This window comes from Salvia splendens, chromosome 3 (assembly GCF_004379255.2).
Source record: "Salvia splendens isolate huo1 chromosome 3, SspV2, whole genome shotgun sequence".
NCBI classification, from domain to species: domain Eukaryota; kingdom Viridiplantae; phylum Streptophyta; class Magnoliopsida; order Lamiales; family Lamiaceae; genus Salvia; species Salvia splendens.
Window position 1 is genome coordinate 7,895,574 of NC_056034.1, and position 20,603 is coordinate 7,916,176.

At 42.4% G+C, this 20,603-nt stretch overlaps 3 protein-coding genes across 6 annotated transcripts; all 3 read right to left on the minus strand.

Moving 5' to 3' along the window:
• Positions 1-4,727, minus strand: LOC121793717. 3 transcript variants are annotated; one of them, XR_006049149.1, is made up of 6 exons: positions 4,385-4,727; positions 1,173-3,603; positions 924-1,076; positions 777-836; positions 423-684; positions 1-342 (listed from the first exon to the last, which is right to left on the minus strand). XR_006049149.1 is itself a non-coding variant. In XM_042191760.1 (5 exons), the coding sequence occupies exons 2-4, from the start codon at positions 1,416-1,418 to the stop codon at positions 526-528; spliced, it is 714 nt and encodes a 237-aa protein (XP_042047694.1). In that variant the 5' UTR covers positions 1,419-3,603; positions 4,385-4,727; the 3' UTR covers positions 1-342; positions 423-525. The 3 variants fall into 3 exon arrangements, 2 of the variants coding, with proteins under 2 accessions (XP_042047694.1, XP_042047693.1); XM_042191760.1 differs by having other exon boundaries at positions 924-3,603; XM_042191759.1 differs by having other exon boundaries at positions 1-684; positions 777-3,603.
• A 7,872-nt stretch (positions 4,728-12,599) lies between these two features.
• On the minus strand, positions 12,600-13,150 carry LOC121794160 (stamen-specific protein FIL1-like). The gene is made up of 2 exons (XM_042192203.1): positions 12,875-13,150; positions 12,600-12,773 (listed from the first exon to the last, which is right to left on the minus strand). Exons 1-2 carry the CDS (start codon positions 13,134-13,136, stop codon positions 12,766-12,768), a joined length of 270 nt encoding a protein of 89 aa, XP_042048137.1. The 5' UTR covers positions 13,137-13,150; the 3' UTR covers positions 12,600-12,765.
• A 696-nt stretch (positions 13,151-13,846) lies between these two features.
• Positions 13,847-19,062, minus strand: LOC121794692 (probable transcriptional regulator SLK2). Of its 2 annotated transcripts, none has more exons than XM_042192971.1 (10): positions 18,964-19,062; positions 17,493-18,447; positions 17,161-17,292; positions 16,928-16,976; positions 16,542-16,756; positions 16,377-16,445; positions 15,543-15,643; positions 15,335-15,428; positions 15,186-15,255; positions 13,847-14,996 (listed from the first exon to the last, which is right to left on the minus strand). In XM_042192971.1, the coding sequence occupies exons 2-10, from the start codon at positions 18,351-18,353 to the stop codon at positions 14,176-14,178; spliced, it is 2,412 nt and encodes an 803-aa protein (XP_042048905.1). In that variant the 5' UTR covers positions 18,354-18,447; positions 18,964-19,062; the 3' UTR covers positions 13,847-14,175. The 2 variants fall into 2 exon arrangements, with proteins under 2 accessions (XP_042048905.1, XP_042048906.1); XM_042192972.1 differs by having other exon boundaries at positions 18,941-19,019.
• Positions 19,063-20,603: the final 1,541 nt, after the last annotated feature.

Below are 20,603 nucleotides of genomic sequence, written 5' to 3' on the forward strand. Positions count from 1 at the left end.
TTACTGCACCACCTAACCAAATCTCTCCATCTCCTTCATTATCAACCCTTCAACACACAACAACCACAAACATCTACCATGTTATGCAACTACAAATTGAGGATCATATATTCCAACCATCACAACTCACATTCGAACACTCAACACCGACTCTCTAAGCTCGGGATTTATTTACTCTATACACTTACTTGATGCTGTCATCAGTTGCACAATTGTGAATTACATTTCTGGGGAGATAATTTTTAATCCTTTCGCATACAACATGGGCCGCGGGAAACACCATCTGATAAATTAATCAGTATCAAGTCTGTCCCTTGATCATATACGCTTAAGCCACCTACTCTGTATGATGAGAAACAGAGAAACTCAGGCTTTCAAATGCAATATAAGGAAGGAAAATATATAGGGCAAAGCTGAGTAACCTTTAGTTACAGCCAGGACTAGCAGAGCCAAGCTAAGCTCCTCAATAAGGCATTTCCGTTCTCTTGACTCCTGTTAGCAGTATGTCATCTCATGGCCCCTGCCTCACTCGGGGAAGACTGACTTGATATCAGTAAGGAATACTGAACCATGTACTGTATATAACAATACATTGAATCCAGATAATTTATCTTTTTCGGGCAGCACCATTGAAAATTTTCCCAATTTATATCCTAAACACCAGCAGCTCTGTATGTCCATTACCTACACAGGGATCAGGATAAGTGAATCTTGTCAACAAAGCATCACGCCCATCAGATATAAAAGTTCCATGCTGTCTTAGCAGCTATACCTACCTGCTTCAATTGATTACCATTTGACATGGGATCCTGAAACTGGCTATGAATCAGTGAGTCCTGCATGACAGAAGTACAGAGCAGGTTACTGAAAGCTTTTATGAAGAGTAAGCAATATATTTTTATGGCAGGCGTAAATGTACTTACTTGAAAGAATCGAGCATGGCTGGGAGAATGATGTTGGTTAGTGTAAAAACTTGAAGGTTCATATATGTTAGGATTAGATTGTTGGTTAATGGTTAAATTAGATGCTTGATACATACTCTGCACCATATGACTGGATTCAATGGTGTATAAGCCCTTCAATACAAATAAAAATACACAGTAAAACATCTGGTTTAATAGGCAGGACACAAACAGCCAATCAGGAAGTTTTTCAAAATCCAACCAATATACCTGTGTAAGGGGACTTGGTGAAGGTGCAGGACATGGCGAAGAAATGTATGTGGGAGGAGCACATGCAACAAATAGAACTGTCCCAGGTGGAGAAGGACGAATATTTAGATTGCAACTCACACCAGGGATTTGTTCACCACAGTGATTCGGTTGATCTTTATCAGGGACTATACTTTCAGCTTCAGTGGTTCCTTTCATCACATCAACATTCCTGATCCTCAAAGTCATTTCTATCAAGGCCAACATCAGCTAGTTCGTTGTCTGAAGCACGAGGACCTTTAGCTTCCTCAAAAGTTCTAAAATTCAAGATTCTTTCAATTCCTCGCATGACTTCATCAAGTTGCCTTGAAGCATATTCTAAAGCTGGGTCAGATTCAGCAACCCTGGCAGATATTTCCATTATATTACGGCAAATGTCTTTATAACGAGTGGGTATAATCTTTCTGTGGTCATCACCTGCACAACTATGACTTTCTTTAATTGGTGAAATCCTTGCATCTTTTGCCCATCTCTTCAAGATATAATAATGCGGAACAACTTTTATATTTTGATGATCAAGGACTTTTAGAGAATTATATGCAACCAAGAAGTCAGCTGCACAAAAACCCTACGTGCTCAAACTTCATGCAGTTGCAAGAAACAGTACCATCAAAAGAATTATATGCAACCATGGACTTTCCATATGTTTTGGCTTTGTAATCAGTTCTTGTATCACGATCACCACACTTATCAATGATGACATTTAAACATTTCTCATATTCTCTCTGAAACACTTCAAAAGCCTTAGGGGTATACGTCTCACTAGGATGCTTGAGTAAGATTGCATTACCCATTAAAACCGGAGCATGGCTTCCCATGTCAAGGGTTGATTCTAGCTCTCTGTACCTTTGTTCATTGACTACATTCTCAAAATGTTTGAAGAACTGAAGAACATCAATATCTGGCGATAAGCAGCTTCTGAGTTTATAAGACAAAAGCTCCACCAGGAGTGTGCCATTTCTGTCAACAAAGAGAGTATTTCTACCATATGCTACAGCCCATTTCTCTTTCTCTCTATACATCCATCTCAACCATGCATTATTACACAAGCCATGTCTCACCAACACAGACTCCCATGCTTGGATAAAATCTTCCTCCTGGTCATGACCAAAGATACAACTTCTAAGATCAATCACAAAAGAATCATATTCCTTAACCACATGGCGAAGATGTTTAAGGGCAATCAGATACATCTGCCAGGCACATGTGCAGTGGCTTGTTTCTGGTAATACTGCATGAATAGTTTGAACAACCGTTGCATCCTGATCTGACAGAATGAACTTAGGTTTCTTACCAGATCGCTTCAACAAAAGTATGAACAAGCCACTTGAAGGAATTAACACTGTCATCATATAAGAAGGCAGCACCAAAAATGATGACTTGTTTATGATTATTGAGTCCAACAAACTGAACAAGAAGAAGGAAGCTTTTGTTTCTTGTGCACGACGCTAGCCAGACAACATCCCCAAAATGGCCATATTCCATTATCATATTGTCATCGGCCCAAAATACATTGCTACCCTTATCATAAATGCCAAGTTGTAGTGAGTAGAAGAATGAAGAGTTTACAAAATGCTGTCCCTGGAAATAATAAATCAGGCGTGCAGCATCTCCTTCCTTCATATCACTTGTTCTTTTGGAGCTCAAGAAAATCTCATCATCTATTTGAAGGTCATCGAATTTTTCAGGAGGGCAAAACATCTGAAAGGACAGTTATGACTGAATCTCTGAGTTCTTCAATGAGTCAGTTTCAGAAACTTCAGCAGAGTCCCCCCTTACCTGCTGAAGATTCCAGTAACCTCTCAGCTTCAGTCAGATTCACATCCTCGTGATTGTGCTCTGCTTCAAATTGAGTAACAAGGTATTTTCCATCAATATGACGAGTTACTACCATGTAAGTCAAACAACCTGTTCCTGTTTCCTTGCGATGTTTCTTCACATTAACATCCCTCTTGTCTTTCTTCCGGTGACCTTGTCTGGAACAGGTAAACTTTCTTGACATCGCCCGTCCATGGACCTTGCTCCTATTGACCCAGTCTTTTCTTACACTGAACCCAACCAACTCAGCATACATATGGTAAAATCTATATGTTTGCTCATCAGAATCAAACTCAGTACCTAGTTTGAGTACATCATGTTTCAAAGAACGACGAGAACAAACCCCATTGACATTGGATAATTTTGGGCTAGGACAGTCCACATTCAAGTCCAAATGATTTGACATTCCGACATCTGCATCATTATCATGGTTCATAACTTCCTCGCCCTCATTTACATGCATGCCTTCCTTGAAACCGCAAAAGGCAAGAATGAACAATCAAATTTTGTTTTTTAACCAAAAAGCTCCCTAGTAGATTCCTATTTATTTCCTTCTGTTCCCCTCTCCTTCCTTCTAAAAGAAAAGGACGGAAATCAATTAGATGGAAGCAAAGCCTGAATCATAGTAAACAATAAATGAGACAATATAGAGAGTTCAAACGCTATTTAACCCCAAAGAGCAGCTAAAGATCTTGTAAGTTGTATCCTTGCCCTAGACCCCGATTTGTCGCTCAACAAACATGATATAATAGGAGACTGACCAGAATACAAACGAAGACATGAAAACTTATGATCACAATTTATGTATATTTGCAGTCCATATTGGACAGCCCTGGTTGTTAGCACTTAGCATAGTATCAACATGACACCGTGAGTCAATGCACTATATACTGCCACCAATTGCGTCCATTATTAACTGAAAAGAAACCACGAATGGAACATATTCCAGCTGTGTGTAAAGGGTTCTATTTTGTTCTGCGCTTGTTGTTAGTATGTTAGTTTTATTTCGGAGCGATCTCCTACACCACCTTTCCTACTCCATTCCTAATCCACATTCACAACTTAATAAAATAATTCCACCATCACTTAACCATCACTTACATGTTATAAGATTATTTTATTAAGTTGTGAGCGGTGGATTAGGAATGGAGTAGGAAAGGTGGTGTAGGAGATCCGTTCCGCGTTTTATGTCCCTCAGCAAGATTTACACTAAAACCATATATCATGAGAACACAAATTTTGACACAATTAAATAAGTATGGATTCTCACTAAAGTCTAACAAATTGTAGTTTGAAGATTACTTCTGAACATATCAAATAATATTTGGAAATATCTCGTTATGATGTTAGTATACCTTGAACTGGGAAATTAGCAGAAGTGGCAATTGAAGCAATACACAGTGATGAGACTAACAAATGGAGTCGAGCTCGGAAGCTTCAGTTAATGCACAAGGAATAAACAATGAAGCAGAGAAACACCGATGGATTCACGAGTCTCTCGCCGAAAGAGAAGCCGCGAGAATTTGTGCTCTCCGTCTGCGGTTCACCCGAAGTGCCTACCGAGAATTACGGAGAAAGGCAGGTATCGAGACGGCGGCAGCAGATGGTTGATTTAGGAGGGCGGTGGCGGAGATTGTCATCGGAGAAATGGTGAAGATGGCCATTCGTCCGATCTGATCAAATTCAACCGTTAATGTGTTTTGGGTCAGTTACTGTTTATTGGATCCGAACCTGACCCGCTCGTTCGTTCGATTTTATCAAATTTTTTATTTTTTAAATTTGTATACAACATTTCATTTTATTTTATGGTTGTTTAAACTTAATTATCTTACCAAGAAAAAATGGAAGTGATGAATCCGCGAATTTCTGATGTTAGTAAATGCTGGTAGAGAATAAAGACTACGACACAATGAATTTACGTGGTTCGATTTACTGAGGTAAATCTACGTCCACGGGAAGAAAAGAGGGCAGAGTTGTATTGCTTGATCTGTTTTCTACAGCTTACAATACAGACTTGCTATTTGATCTTTTATCTCTAGAGAGCTTAACAGAACTTAACTTTATCTATCTGATCTAGGTTCTATTTATACATTGAACCAAGATCGTGGCATGCAGCACCATTTACTAGGTAGTGGATGTCGTGGAGATCGTGGCGATCTTGCATGGGTCCACTATCCTGCATGAGTTAATGACTGCTTGACACCACTAAATAGATCGTGGGTGTAGTGGAGGTGGAAATCCTGCATGAGTCCACTATCTCCTAGTTCGGTCGAATACTGAGACCGAACTGCTGAATTATTGCCGAGCAGCTTTTGCCGATCTGAGAGTAGAGCTTGATGCCGACCTGAGAGCAGAGTTTGATTGGTTGGCTTTTACCGAGCTGTAGGCTGGGGCCGAACTCTTTGGTTGTGCCGAACTGAACTCTTTAGTCATGCCGAACTGATACTCTTTCTTGGGCTTTAGGCTGATGGGCTTGTTTAGTACGTACTCCATCACTACCCCCCCCCCCGAAAAGCGAAGTGAATCACTTCGGCATTCTGGATAAAGGTACGGGGTAAGTTGATGTTTGTCCTCGGTCTTATGAAGTGAACTCTTCTTTGACCGGACTTGGTTTGTGTCCTAATTTGGCGAGTTTTATCGCTCGGATCGGACTTTTCGTTGTCCTAATTTGGGGATCGGACTTTCCCTTGTCCTAATTCGGCGAGTTTTATCGCGTGGATCGGACTTTCCCTTGTCCTAATTCAGGCAAGTTTTATCGCGTGAATCGGACTTTTGTTGCAGTTCGTTTCAGACGAAGTGCTTGATTCTTAAGCTGAATTGTGGTCTTGTATCCTCTTTAGAAGCTTGGACTTCACAATCGTTGGCTTATTGCAGTTCGTTTCAGACGAACTGCTTGTTTAAGCTGAATTGTGGTCTTGTATCCTCTTTAGAAGCTTTGACTCACAATCGTTGGCTTGTATATGTTCTAAGAAGGGGATCAGCCTTCGAAGAACAAGATACCTCAGTAACATTTGTAAGAGACGACACGCACAGAGAGAGACAAAACACACAGACAAAACGCACAGAGACAAACAAAGACCAAGCAAACCAAAGAAAGCACATTGACCGAACAGGACTCAAGACTGACTGACCGGACTGTCTCTTACAAATGGAACTTCTTGAGGTTGGAAATGTGCCATGTTCGGGGTACCTGTTCTCCTGACATGTGAGCCAATTTGTAAGACCCTTTGCCGAGGACTTCTGACACCCGATACGGACCTTCCCATGTGGGTTCGAGCTTGCCCAGCTTTTCTGCTCGGCTTACTTCGTTGTTTCTCAAGACGAGATCTCCCACTTGAAATTGCAGCTTCTTCACCCTTTGGTTATAATACCGGGCTACTTGCTCCTTGTACTTGGCTGCTTTTATGCATGCCAATTCTCTTCTTTCTTCGGCAAGATCTAGCTCGGCTCTCAGTCCGTCGTCATTCATTTCTGCTGAGAAATTTAGAGTTCGGGGACTGGGTATGCCGATCTCCACCGGAATCACGGCTTCAGTGCCGTACACAAGACTGTACGGAGTTTCACCGTTGGAGGTTGTGGGTGTAGTTCGGTAGGACCATAGGACTTGAGGGAGATTTTCTACCCATTGTCCTTTGGCTTGTTCTAACCGAGCTTTTAACCCTTTCACCAGGATACGATTTGTTACCTCCGTTTGTCCGTTTGCTTGTGGATGAGAGACCGAAGTGAACCGCTGTTGAATATTCAGCTCTTGGCACCAATTCTTGAACGTCTTGTCGGTGAACTGAGTCCCGTTATCCGAGATGAGGATGTGGGGTATGCCAAATCGGCACACTATGTTCTTCCAGACGAAATCCAATGCCTTCGAGCTCGTTATCGTAGCTAATGGTTCAGCTTCCACCCACTTCGTAAAGTAGTCCACGGCAACGATTAGGAATTTTATTTGCCGAGGAGCTTGTGGTAGTGGTCCTACTATGTCTATACCCCATTGCATAAAAGGCCAAGGGCTTTGCATAGTGGATAGATCGGTCTGCGGCATCCTTGGGATATTTGCATGGATTTGGCACTTCGGGCATGTCTTGACGAGCTGCACTGCTTCTTGTACCAAGGTTGGCCAATAATATCCCCATCTTAGAACTTTTTTAGCTAAAGCTCTAGCTCCGATGTGGCTGCCGCATGATCCTTCATGAACTTCTCTGAGGATGTAGTCCGTCTCTTCTGGCCCTATACATCGTAATAACGGCTGAAGGTAGGACTTTCTGTATAAGACTTCTCCATGAAGTTCGTACCGAAGTGCTCGGCATGTGATTTTCCGAGCTTCTCTCTTATCCTCGGGCAGTTGTCCTTGATCTAGATACTGTAAGATCGGCGTCATCCAGTTCGGCGAGCTGGTTACTGAATGTACCTCAGCTTCATCAATGCTTCGATGCATCAATTCCTCCACCTTTGAGCTTGGACATGCGGCTAACCTACTTAAAGTATCTGCTCGGCTGTTTTCTGCTCTGGGAATGCGGATTATCCGAAAATAAGAGAAACTTCGGCTAATGCTTTGCGCTTTGTCTAAATATTTCCTCATCCTCTCATCACGGGCTTCACTTGTACCCAACATGTGATTCACTATGACTTGTGAATCACAATGGATTTTGAGAGACTTGATACATAGACTTTGCGCTAGCTGGAGTCCGGCAAGGAGGGCTTCGTATTCGGCTTCGTTAATAGTGGTTGGGAATGAGAACCGAAGTGAATAGGTTACCTCGTGTCCATCAGGAGCGATAAGCAGAATACCAGCTCCACTTCCCGTTTTATTCGAAGCTCCATCTACGAATCCGCTCCAGCAGTCCGGCGGCTCTTCTTCGGATTCCAAGGGCTGTGTTAGTTCGGCATTGGCAGAATTTTTCTGTTCGGCAATGACAGGGATTGCTTGATCGAACTTGGCCTCTGCAAGAAAATCTGCCAAGGCTTGTCCCTTGATGGCTTTCCGAGGTAGGTACTCGATTGAGTGTTCTCCCAGCTCTATGGCCCATTTGGCGATTCTGCCTGATGCTTCTGGCTTGGTCAAAACTTGCCGAAGAGGCAGATCGGTTAAGACGCATACTTTGTGAGCATAGAAGTATGGCCGCAGTCTCCTTGCTGCATTTACTAACGCCAGAGCAATTTTTTCCAGAGGTTGATACCTTGTTTCTGGACCTCTTAATGCTCGGCTTGTAAAGTAGATGGGAAACTGCTTTAGGCCTTCTTCTCGTACAAGCACCGCGCTAATGGTTTGATCGGATGCCGCTAAGTATAAGAAAATCACTTCGGCATCTGTTGGAGCAGAGAGAATTGGAAGCTCGGCTAAATAACTTTTGAGCTCGTCAAAAGCCTTTTTCTGCTCGGCTCCCCACTCAAACTTTGGTGCCTTTTTTAACACTTTGAAGAACGGCAATTGCTTTTCGGCTGCTTGGGAAAGGAATCTATTCAATGCGGCTAGACATCCAGTTAGTCTTTGCACATCGTGTATGGACTTCGGCATCGCCATGTTCTGAATAACTTGAACTTTTGAGGGATTTGCCTTGAGTCCGTCCTTTGAAACCCAACAACCCAGAAATTTTCCCGAATCTACCAAAAAGGTACATTTTTGGGGGTTGAGTTTGAGGTTGGCTTTTCGGAGCACGTCGAGAGTGGATTTGAGGTTGTCTTCGTACTCCGAAGTGCTTTTGCTTTTGACAACTATGTCGTCGACATACACTTCAACCTGTTTTCCGATTAGGTGCCGAAAAAGCTTGTCTACCATCCTTTGATAAGTGGCTCCGGCATTCTTTAAACCGAATGGCATCTTTTTATAAGCGAAAATGCCGAAATCGGTAATGAAAGCTGTTTTCGGAGCGTCACTCTCATCCATCAACACTTGGTGATATCCTTTGTATAAATCAAGAAAACAGAAAATTTCGAAGCCGATCAAAGCTTCTACTTTTTTATCTATATTCGGAAGGGGATAGCAATCTTTAGGACAGTGCTTGTTTAGATCGGTAAAATCTATGCACATCCGCCATCCTCCTTCTTTTTTCTTGATCATCACAGGATTGGCCACCCAAGAAGGATATTTCACCTCGAATAGTACATCCGCTTTTAGTAATTGGCGGACTTCGTCATGGATGACTTGGCTTCTTTCTGCCGCAAAGAGTCTTTGCTTCTGTTTTACTGGCCGGATTGAAGGATCAATATTTAACCGATGAGTGATTACCTCGGGGGGTACTCCGGTCATGTCCAACGGAGACCATGCAAAGACATCTTTGTACTCCTTGAGGAGCTGAATGGTCTTTTCCCGGAGTAGAGGCGTTCCTGCGAAGCCGATCTTGACCGTTCTGGATGGATCATCTTCGTATAACTGAACGGTCATTGAGTTCGGCTCTGAAGTGACTTCGGTCATCTCGCTTGCCTCTGACTCCGGTTGCTGTGATTGCTATGCTTGATGGTGCCGAACTGATTGCTCGGCGCTTTTAAGCGCAATCTGCAGACATTCTTTTGCTCTCTTTTGATCACCTCGGATGACCGCTATCCCACCTTTAGTGGGGATCTTGATGGTGAGGTGATAAGTAGAGCAAACGGCCCGAACTGTGTTGAGCCAGTCTCTCCCCAGGATGATGTTGTACGGGGACCGAGCTTTCACCACAAAGAACTCGATCATCGTATTGGAGCTTGTAGGCGCTTTTCCCACCGTGATCGGAAGGCTGATAATACCTTCAGGGCGGGTGTCCTCCTGGGCGAAACTTTTCAGAGGAAGTGGAGCCGGACTGAGCCGAGCTGGATCTACTTCCATTTTATCGAAACATTCTTTAAAAAGAATGCTGACTGACGCTCCTGTATCCACAAATACTCTGTGGATCAGTTTGTTTGCCACTCCGGCTTGAATGACAATAGCGTCTTGGTGAGGAGAGATGGCTGGGACGGGATCGGCATCTGAAAATGTAATCACTTCGTCTTTCTTCAGCCTTTTATGTGTTGGCTCCTCTTGATTGGAACCTCTGCGTTCTGCTTTTAGGGACGACTTAGTCTTCCCGGCAGGGAGAGCATCAATAGTCTGGATTACTCCATCATATTGCGGCTCGTCGTCGTCTTCGGGATCCTCATGCCTTTTCGGATCCTGAGGATTGCAGTTCGCACCTCTCTGCCTTTTGTTCTTTTTTGGCTGCTTGCTTTGGTATTTTTTTAACGTTCCTGTTTTCACAAGAACATCAATACCTGCAGCCAAATTTCGGCACTCCTCGGTATCGTGACCGTGGGCTTGATGGAAGGAGCAATATTGATCCTGAGGTCGCCGCGCGGCTGATTTCGTCATCCGCTTTGGTTTTTCGAACATATCGGAATGTAGTTCGAAAATTTCCGCTCTTGACTTGTTTAATGGTACGAACTGAGCGGGCGGCTTCTCAGGATTGAGACGTGGCCCCAATCTGCCTTGTACCGGTGCCCTTTGAATTCTTTCAAAAGGAGTTCGGCGAGGAAGCACCTGGCCGCTTTGATCGGGCTTCTTTTTCTCTTCTCGGGATGAGCTGTCTAAAGACCGTTTTCGACGGTCTGCCTCATCCGCACGGGAAAACTGGTCCGCAATGTCCCACATTTCTTGAGCTGTTTGCGGACCGCACTCCACGAGCTTTCTGTAGAGAGCTCCGGGCAGGATTCCATTTTGGAATGCCGAAATGACAAGTAGATCATTGAGATTATCTACTTGTAGGCATTCCTTATGGAATCTCGTCAGGAAGTCGCTGATCTTTTCGTCGCGACCTTGACGTATAGAAAGCAGCTGAGCTGAAGTAATTCGGGCTTCCGCTTTCTGAAAGAACCTCCTGTGGAAAGCATCCATTAGATCTCGGTAGGATCTAATGCTGCCTTGAGGAAGGCTGTCGAACCACCTTCTGGCGTTCCCGATGAGCAGCTCGGGGAACAGCTTGCACATATGGACCTCATTGAGACCCTGGTTCGCCATATTATATTGATAGCATCCCAAGAAGTCATGAGGATCCACTAGCCCGTCATAAGTCATTGACGGTGTCCGGTAGTTCCGCGGCAAAGGAGTTCGGGTGATATCGTCCGAGAACGGAGTCTTTAATGCTCCGTACATGGCGAACCCGACATCTCTTCGGTACGGAGGAGATGGAGTTCTCCTGTGGTTCCGGTACCGAGGAGGAACAGGAACATGTCGGGGTTGAGGATTCTTTCTCCTGGAAGACACGTCACTACTGCGGTAGTGACTTTCATGTCTGGAGGAGGAGGGAGAATCCGCCGTTGTCTTCTCCGGCTGTTGGTTCTTCTGCAGGAAGGTTAAGAACTCCTCCTGCTTCTCGGCCAAGAACAGCTTGACAGCTTCATTTAAATCGGGCTGCTGGGAAGACTCGGTGCGATCTCTCCTGGAGTGGCTTGTTCCTTCATCGTGAAAACTGGAAGTAGATGTCTCCCGAGGCTGTTTTCCGGACCTGCGGGCTGGACTAGCTTCCTCATGGTTTTCACGAACGGTATTACGGGTAGTGTGTGATCTGGTATGCATTTTTTTGGGGTGGAAAAAGGGTCAAAAATTCGCTTTATCACAAATTTGGTTCTCTGTTTCCCACAGACGGCGCCAGTGATGAATCCGCGAATTTCTGATGTTAGTAAATGCTGGTAGAGAATAAAGACTACGACACAATGAATTTACGTGGTTCGATTTACTGAGGTAAATCTACGTCCACGGGAAGAAAAGAGGGCAGAGTTGTATTGCTTGATCTGTTTTCTACAGCTTACAATACAGACTTGCTATTTGATCTTTTATCTCTAGAGAGCTTAACAGAACTTAACTTTATCTATCTGATCTAGGTTCTATTTATACATTGAACCAAGATCGTGGCATGCAGCACCATTTACTAGGTAGTGGATGTCGTGGAGATCGTGGCGATCTTGCATGGGTCCACTATCCTGCATGAGTTAATGACTGCTTGACACCACTAAATAGATCGTGGGTGTAGTGGAGGTGGAAATCCTGCATGAGTCCACTATCTCCTAGTTCGGTCGAATACTGAGACCGAACTGCTGAATTATTGCCGAGCAGCTTTTGCCGATCTGAGAGTAGAGCTTGATGCCGACCTGAGAGCAGAGTTTGATTGGTTGGCTTTTACCGAGCTGTAGGCTGGGGCCGAACTCTTTGGTTGTGCCGAACTGAACTCTTTAGTCATGCCGAACTGATACTCTTTCTTGGGCTTTAGGCTGATGGGCTTGTTTAGTACGTACTCCATCAGGAAACTTTTCTAATTATAGGTTGCTTTCACTCTTGTAGAATTAGTTTCTTATCAATACTTCCTAAGAATCGATTGTGTTTTCAGTTTAAAATTGATGAAACTTTGCTATCTATTCTTACTTTGTTGGTGTCTCATCTTAGGTTAATTTGTGAAATCTTTCGAACTTGAATTTTGTTAATCTATTTTTATTACGAAGATGGGGTAGCATTTATAAGAAAAAGGGCGTTTATATCATTTCTCTATTAAACAACATTTGTATATTAGTAGTTAATACTTAATAACACTAGCAATAAATATTGAAAATACCAAAATGTCAGAATCAGCAAACTAGGAAGATAAAAATAGTTTTATTCCTGAAAAAAGGAGCCATGTTTATTGGTTGGTTGTCTGGTGAGAATGGCTCTCGAACATTACATGAGGAAAAAAAGATAGAAAAAGAGATTGTTATGATCGAAATCTGTAAAGCATTATTGTTGATGATCGAAATCCCAGGGTCAGTTTGCTGTTGCACGAGAAACAATTTATCAGTATATTAAGTAATCAAGAGAATGGGATGCTAATTAATAAGAAGAAATGTTAAAGAAAAAAGAAAGAGTAGATTACGGCAAGTGAAGGGAGGGAGGTTGCACTGAGCAGGGATGCGAGAGGCGATGCGAAGAGTGCTGCACAAGCAGTCACGGTCAATAGACTGAAGGGCGCCACAGCAGTCGGAGCTGGGGTTGCCCACTGCGCCTGGCACCACAAACGGCGTGCACACGTTCAGTGCCGACAGCGCCGTGGAGCACGTGCTCTGTGGCTGTGCCCAGCTTCCACTCATCATGCCCACCACCAAAACCACCACATAAATACACTTCACTATCTCCATCTTCTTTATGTTTCTCTTTTCTACCGCCAATCCTTGTATATTTATAGAGATAGAAAAGCCTAGCCGCTGTTGCTCAACTTTTGCATGCCCAACCTAATTGCAATCTGTGTGTCATCACATCTGTGCCTTTTGGTTTTGGAACCAGGAGTATCACAACTAACTAATTTCTTTTTTGCAGAATATACAAATAGTTTATGATTAATCTACATGTCCATGTAGAGTGTAAATCCTGAATCAGCATGTATGAGATCAGGTGTTGAGGCCGGGCTGGAGAGGATCCAGTGTCCGCCTGGCCTCATCACCCGATCGACCTCAAAATATTAGTATAAGCACTAAGTTAGTTTGTTTCTAGATATAGAAGATGCATATATGAGCCCAGGGAATGAGGCAGCCATGTCATGGAAGCCTTTTGGAGGCGATGAAACCCAACTCTGCTCCTTGCTCCAAATGCGAACTGCACCATCCCAAGCTGCAAATATGTTCCGAGATATAAGATGCAACCCACACCATGCATCTACATGAATGTGTTCCTCTAACTTGAGGATGTTTATGGCTTAATCTTTACTACTATATCATAATTCAGACCATCTCTCAGTTCATTATCTCATCTTCAACTTCTTGAATTTCTGTCGTGCTCGTTTCTCATTAGGTTCAATCACAGTGCATGATAATCGAAAATAGAAAACAACGCTATGCGAAACAAAGCCAAATGAAAACCATTAAAAAGACGAGAATAATAGTAATTCTTCTGTCCATGCAGACTCAGGTAGAAATTCTTACACCAACAAAAATGATACTGATTAGTATCATCGGTCTACATTAGCCAAAGGCCTCTGTCAGAAAACCATAGCTAAACAAACACATACACTCTACATTAGCCAAAGGCCTTCGTAAGAAAACCATAAGCCAAAAAGACACCTCAGACGGGAGCGAGCAAGCTCTACAGGATCAAGGAACATCCAAAAGAAAAGGGACAAAAAAACTGAAGTAAAACCAGCCTATACAAACACATACGTAATGTATACACATAAATGAAAAGTTATCCCTTCCAACTGAAGTTCATGCTTTCATCAAGATCATTGTTAAAAAAGCCATTTTCGATGAATTGGTGGGCAATGTCCGGAACCATCTCATCAGAAGAATGAAGGCTCTCTGGAATATATGCTGATTTCTGGCCATATCCCATATGACCAACAGATGCCATAGATTCACTATTGAACGAACCAGCTTTAACACTATTGCTTCTGCTTGGTGGCTGCGCTTGAGCATTCCAAGCTGCAGATGTTGCTGGAGAATTTCTGATGCCAAGCTCACCAGGATTTTGAATGGAGTAGGTCTGCTGCATGGCTGCTCCCTCATTATTCTTTTTGTTCATATCATGTAGAAACTGCTGAATCATCTGATGTTGTAATGTTTGGTTGTTTTGCGAGAACAGAGGTTGACTTTGCTTTATTTGATGTTGCTGGGGTGCTTGGCTACCAGAAAAGCCACCCATCTGCGGATTCTGAAACATTCCCGCCAAAGCGCCTGAAGACCCTGGAGTTGCGCGCGGAGGCTGACTGGAAGTATTGAAGGGAGAAGAGCCGTCATGCTGATTTACACTATTAGCTGAGTTCATTGAGTTCTGTCTCATCAGCAAATTTTGGTAGTTAGTCATTGCAAGACCACCATGTGCTGATCCAGTCAAAGCTCCTCCACGACTCCCCGCATGTGAGCTATTGCTATTGAGCCTGGGATGCAATGCCATGAGCTTGTTGAGTGTGTTCTGATCAGTTGGAAGACACTGAAGGCCTCCCATATGTATTTCTTGCATCTGGACCTGGGGTGCAGAAGAACATCTGGGGAAACTGTTCAAGCCCTCTGCAAACAGAATGCATTGGTGAAATGACTATTCAATCTTACATGGGTTTAAGCTAGTAAATCAGGTATTACGCAAAAATGTCAACAACATATTATACAGCATAACACAGAGAATGGCATGCACATGAACGCGACTGCTAAGAAATTTGTTAGAACTACATAGAAATACATAAATACTTATGTCCTTACCTATAGGGCCTTTCTTTTGGTCTCTGCAGAAATCCATCAAGTCTTTCATGCTGTTAACAACATCAGCTATCTGCTAACAGTAGACAAATATGAAAAACTAGATGAAAGGGATTGTTAGCCTTAAAGGGGATGTAATGGTTGAGACATGCCTGGAGGCACCGGACATATCTTTTGGAGAAGCCGAGATCATTTAGTGACTGTAACTCTAAACTTTTAGCAAGTTGGCGCCCAGCTGCTAAGACCCTGCAATAAAATAGCATTAAATTAATACCCAAGCACAATCCCATATGGGAGTCAGTACACCACCAGACCAAGATGAAAGAAATCTAAACCAATCAAAGTCCTTATTTGACTCACATAGCACTGTTTGCCTGTAAATCTGGCTGAGAAACACTGTCTGACCCACTCTCAGATAACGTGCTCTGACATTTCTGGGCAACCTGGAGCAATTGATTAACCTGCAGCAGATTTTTGTTCTATAAGCTCCATGACCTAAATGTAACACTGTCCTCATGCAAGATCTTTTCTATAAGTTAAATGTATACTGTTTCTCTCTATGCTAATCCATATATCAACTTCCCAGACTTCTACGCAATGAAAATAATGTAATATCAAATTCTCAAGAGTGCACAGACATGTCATTGTCAACAATGTCGAACAACCTATTGAGGCATTAGATTACATGAAAATTCAAATGAATGCAGTTGCTGCTATAGCATAACAAATACCCAAGTGAGTACTGTTGAAATGTGTGGCAGATGAAACTAATTGTCATTATTGTATTGCAATTTTAAACATTTTAATAATTAAAAAGTTCATCACTGTGGTACAGGATTCGAGTAACAACATGATGCACAAGAGACGAGTAAAAGATTGTGCACAACTCATTAGCAAGTAACAAACCCACTTATCAATGTTATTACAATGGAGTATTAATCTTATATTCCAAGAGTAAAAAAAAGAAATCTGTTACCCCTAGACAGGTAGCTCGCCAAGCTCAAATAGAGAATATGATTATGCAGAAGTAAAACAAAAAGTATAAACCACATTCACTAGTTATCCAAGCTGCTTATCACAAGCAACATAGAATAAGAAGATTAGATAAGTATAGCAATATGAAATATGTTGTCTTGTGCTGGCAACAAGACTGTAGGGCTCAGCCCATGTAAACTCAATCAAAAAGATGTCTACCTGCGGCGCAACAACCCGACGTGGAAGAAGTTCTTCATGATGCCGTGCACAAAACTCCCAAGACAAAATCTAAAAAAGTTTTGTTGAGGCAAGTGTTAATCAAATTGAAAACAAAGAACAAAAAATCCCAACCAAACTTTCAAGTCAACTAATATTGCAGTTTACCTTTAAATCAGGAGAGAAAAAAATGCGAAGATGACCCTCACGAACCACGCGAAGTTGCTCATATACACTTTCTTGAACTGCCTTCGCATACTCCAGCATCATTACTCCCGAAGGGAATCTACACTCACGAGGCAAGTCCAGAAATAGAAGCTCATCGATTACACCACTGGCAAATTTGATCTCATTAAGTCTAGGGAGAACTTCAAAAGTTGCCTCTGTTAAAACCACAAAAGCAGGCCAAATTTTCAGAGCAGTAAAAGCTAGCTGACTCACAAGTTACTTAGTCAGCTATGCATGCTAGATGGTGTACAATATGGGTAGAATATTATTTTAACAAATAATTAAATTAACTCAAGCAACATCTACAGGTTGAGATTAACACGCACCAAGCCCCCTTCCAGATTTTGAGCCACAAATGTCACATTGCCATGCATCCTGTGGAACAAAAGCAAACAAATTTCATAATCAGCTTTGAAGGACACCAAAAGACAGAAAAGCAGAAACAGGCTCAGGAACAGGCCACAGACAGAGAAGAGGAAGTGCATGAATTTCATGGGGAAGCGGTGTTCCTTTGTAGGACAATAACAAATAGTCAATAAATTTAAAAAAGAAACAATACCATTGCAGCCTGGGGAAACACCCCGAGTGAATGGTGCCCAACATTATTGTACAGGGATAGACACCATCTCTTCTTCGCACGTGGAGAGTAATACTCCGCCACAAATTTTCTCCAATAGGGAATAGCATTGTCCTGAAAGGAAGCAAGTAAGTCCAGCCATCATAACAGGGTATGTACAAGGTTGCTGACACAGGTCAAAATAGAAGAAATTTTTTAAATCAATTAGCAATGACATGAGACCTGTATATCAACACGAAAAGAAGAACATAAGCCAACCAAAATACATGGTCCGCCGTCCGCCATATATAATCAAATGGGATTAAAGTACTCACAGTAGGACGCTGTCTCTGGTGATACAAATATTGCATTAAACGACGCGAGCATACACCACCATCATAAGGCCGTTTAACTGCAGTTCCAGATGGCATCCCCTGCATTTGAAGCTGCTGTCTTAACTGCAACTGCTGCTGTTGCTGCAATAGCTGAGCCCGCTGCAGTGGCGGCATAGCCTGTAGAATCTGTTGTTCTTGCTGCCTTAATCTCTGTTGCTGGATCAAACCTTGCAATTGAGGATTAGAGTTGTGTAAATGCATGGACTCTTGTCTCTGCAACAGCTGTTGGCAAACCTGCTGCTGTACAATATCTTCCTGCTTGATATCCAAACGGGGTTTTTTCTGTAGCTGAGACATTACAGTTTGGTCCTGGGCAAAAGAATTTTGCATCCTTGCAATTTGCCCCATGCGTGGCAAAGACGTAGCACTGGAAACTCCATGATGCTGTTGGGTGTGCTGTGAACCAGGATCTTGATTAGAGCTTTGTTGTACAACTGAGGATCCTCCTGAGATGCTAATATTATTAGATGAGAATGACATGGGCGAGGCAGGCAAGCGCATGTAAGATTCTGTATTGACACTAGCACTTCTTTGAAGGTGGGGGCCTCCTGAAAGTCCTGAGTTCGCATCAGTAACCAAAGAACTTGCCCCAACACTGGGGGCAGAGCTTCCCAGACTATTTAAGACTGTATTGCCGACATCCCCGGAAAAGGGGCCTGTTTGTGCCTGTGCACGCCCAGGAAGAGAGCTTGAACTGAACTGGGAATTTCCTGGAACCTGGCCCTGCCCATCCCCTTGAAAGAAAATTCCCGAGCTTGAAGACGATTGTGCCGTTCCTCCTGCCACCCTTGAAGGCACCATCTGAGTTCCAGTACTTATAAACAATTCACACCACCTAACCAGATATCCCCCAATAATCCGGTCATCATATATGCCAAAATGGTTTGTTTTGCAGCTGTCAGCAAGCAGAGTATCAGTATACAACAAATACAGCTAAAACTCGCATAAAAATAGCACGGAACACGAGTAACAAGCCATCTACACAACAAACGGAAACTTCGCCACCTCGACTACACACCCATACAATTACTTTCACCAAACCCTAATTTCCAACTTTAACATAAAAATTTACTAAAGCCACACAACTTAAAAGTAAAAGCAAAGCAAAGCAAAGCAAAAGCACCAACTGATTACGCACTCAACTGAACCTGGTAAACAAACCAACCTTACAGCCCAGGAATTCCAATCAAGGAGTGATCATACCCAATTTTAATTTAATTAATTCGGGTTCCTCACGCAACAATATTTATTAGATAAAATTACTACATATTAAGCTTCAAATTAGTTAACCTCGGACGACACAGATTATAACCAGAGATCGAAAATTCACAATGAATCCAGATTCGGGAAGACAACAAAATTCAGAGGTCTGCACTAGAAATGTTCACCTTAAAAATTTCTAAAAACTTACTTCTGCGTTCTGAGAGAGAGAGTTTTCACATAAAAAGGGAAAGCAAGTTGAGCTGGTGATCGGTGTTCAGCTCAGCAGCTACCTAGCGGGAAACAAAAGGGGGAGTTATCGGCTGCAGCCAGTTGAAAATTATGAATCACCGGTTGTAGGCGGTAACATACACGTGTCAGACGATTAGTAGGGGTGTAGAAGCAGTACAGGAATCAATGGCTCACGTTTGTCTTAGGTATACGCGGCAATATGTCATTGGATGTCGGAATCGCTCAGCCGAGGTTGTTTTAGGATATTTAAAAGCTAAAACAAATTTGGATGCATTCACAACCAGTCGTATGAATATATCATAATGCTGTGTACAAGCAGACCTACAAATTTTTAATTTAGCTATGAGTGTTGTTTTTGTTAGGAATTCTTGTATTCATCTAATGAGCGCAGCGGAAATTGCAGACAAGAATAACAGATCTAGATTCATAATTACATTGTAAGTTGAGCACGTAATACACAACGGAACTAAATCTTACTTGTTGTGTTGTTCTTCTTCGATTGAATCCTGCAAGTTGAATCCACTACTATCGAGGTCCACGTGCAATCCAATCCGATGCAGGAACTATCCCGGTACAATTGCTCCGTAGACGAAAGCTAGGAATTCTCTCTACAGAGCTTTACGTATTTTCTCTCTAATGTTACGCTATTTCTCATCTCCCACAATGGAGAATAAATAACCATTATATAGACAGAGAGTCATTAGGGTTTCATGATTGTTGGGCTTATGGACTAATTATAATTGTAGCCCAACTATAATTATTTAATCCATATTAATCTAATCTAGCCCATATCTTTTCAATCTCCCACTTGGACTAGCATTAGATATAATACGCAGTTCCAACTTTGTACCCTTGAGCGGATCAAAATACACTTATAGTGTGACCCTTTAGGCCCTCATTATCGACGGCGATCTAATCGAAGTCTGCACAAAACTCCTAGACTGCGTTGGCAGCGTAGCTCGATATATGAAGAACGTTTACGTGAATTCGGTAAACAAGCCTTTACACAAAGTTTATAGTAATATCCTTTCATTCACGAACCACCCGATTGAGCCTAAGATTTGTCATGTGTCATCCAAATAGCTCAATCACTTTATCTTATCTTTATTAAATGACCCATTCGATCATATTCAATTACTTTAATTGAATATATCTTTGCATTGGCCAATGACTTAATGGTCAAGTAATATAGAGAATTTGAGTGTTCTCTCGAAATTCTAATCGAGGAATGAATCTCATTCTTGGCTCAACTACCATTTACATTTATCTTACGATGTACCCAACACAAGTCCGTGTCTTAATCCTCCGAGGGGAGGCAAAGCGTTGTACAAGGTCAAAGCACATCACTCAACAAACAAAATGTGTAATGACCTCAGATCCAAGGACTATTACATACTTCATGTACTAATAAACTGTAGACACTTCACAAAACAGTTTAATAGTAGGGTATACCAATACTCTCCAAAATATACCATGTGTCCATCACGAGTATCTAATATCTCATAGTTGTGAGAACAACTACATTCTCGAAGAATGTGATGCAAACCCCATGCTAACCTATAACATATCACCAATATCCCATTCTTGATGATCATTGGT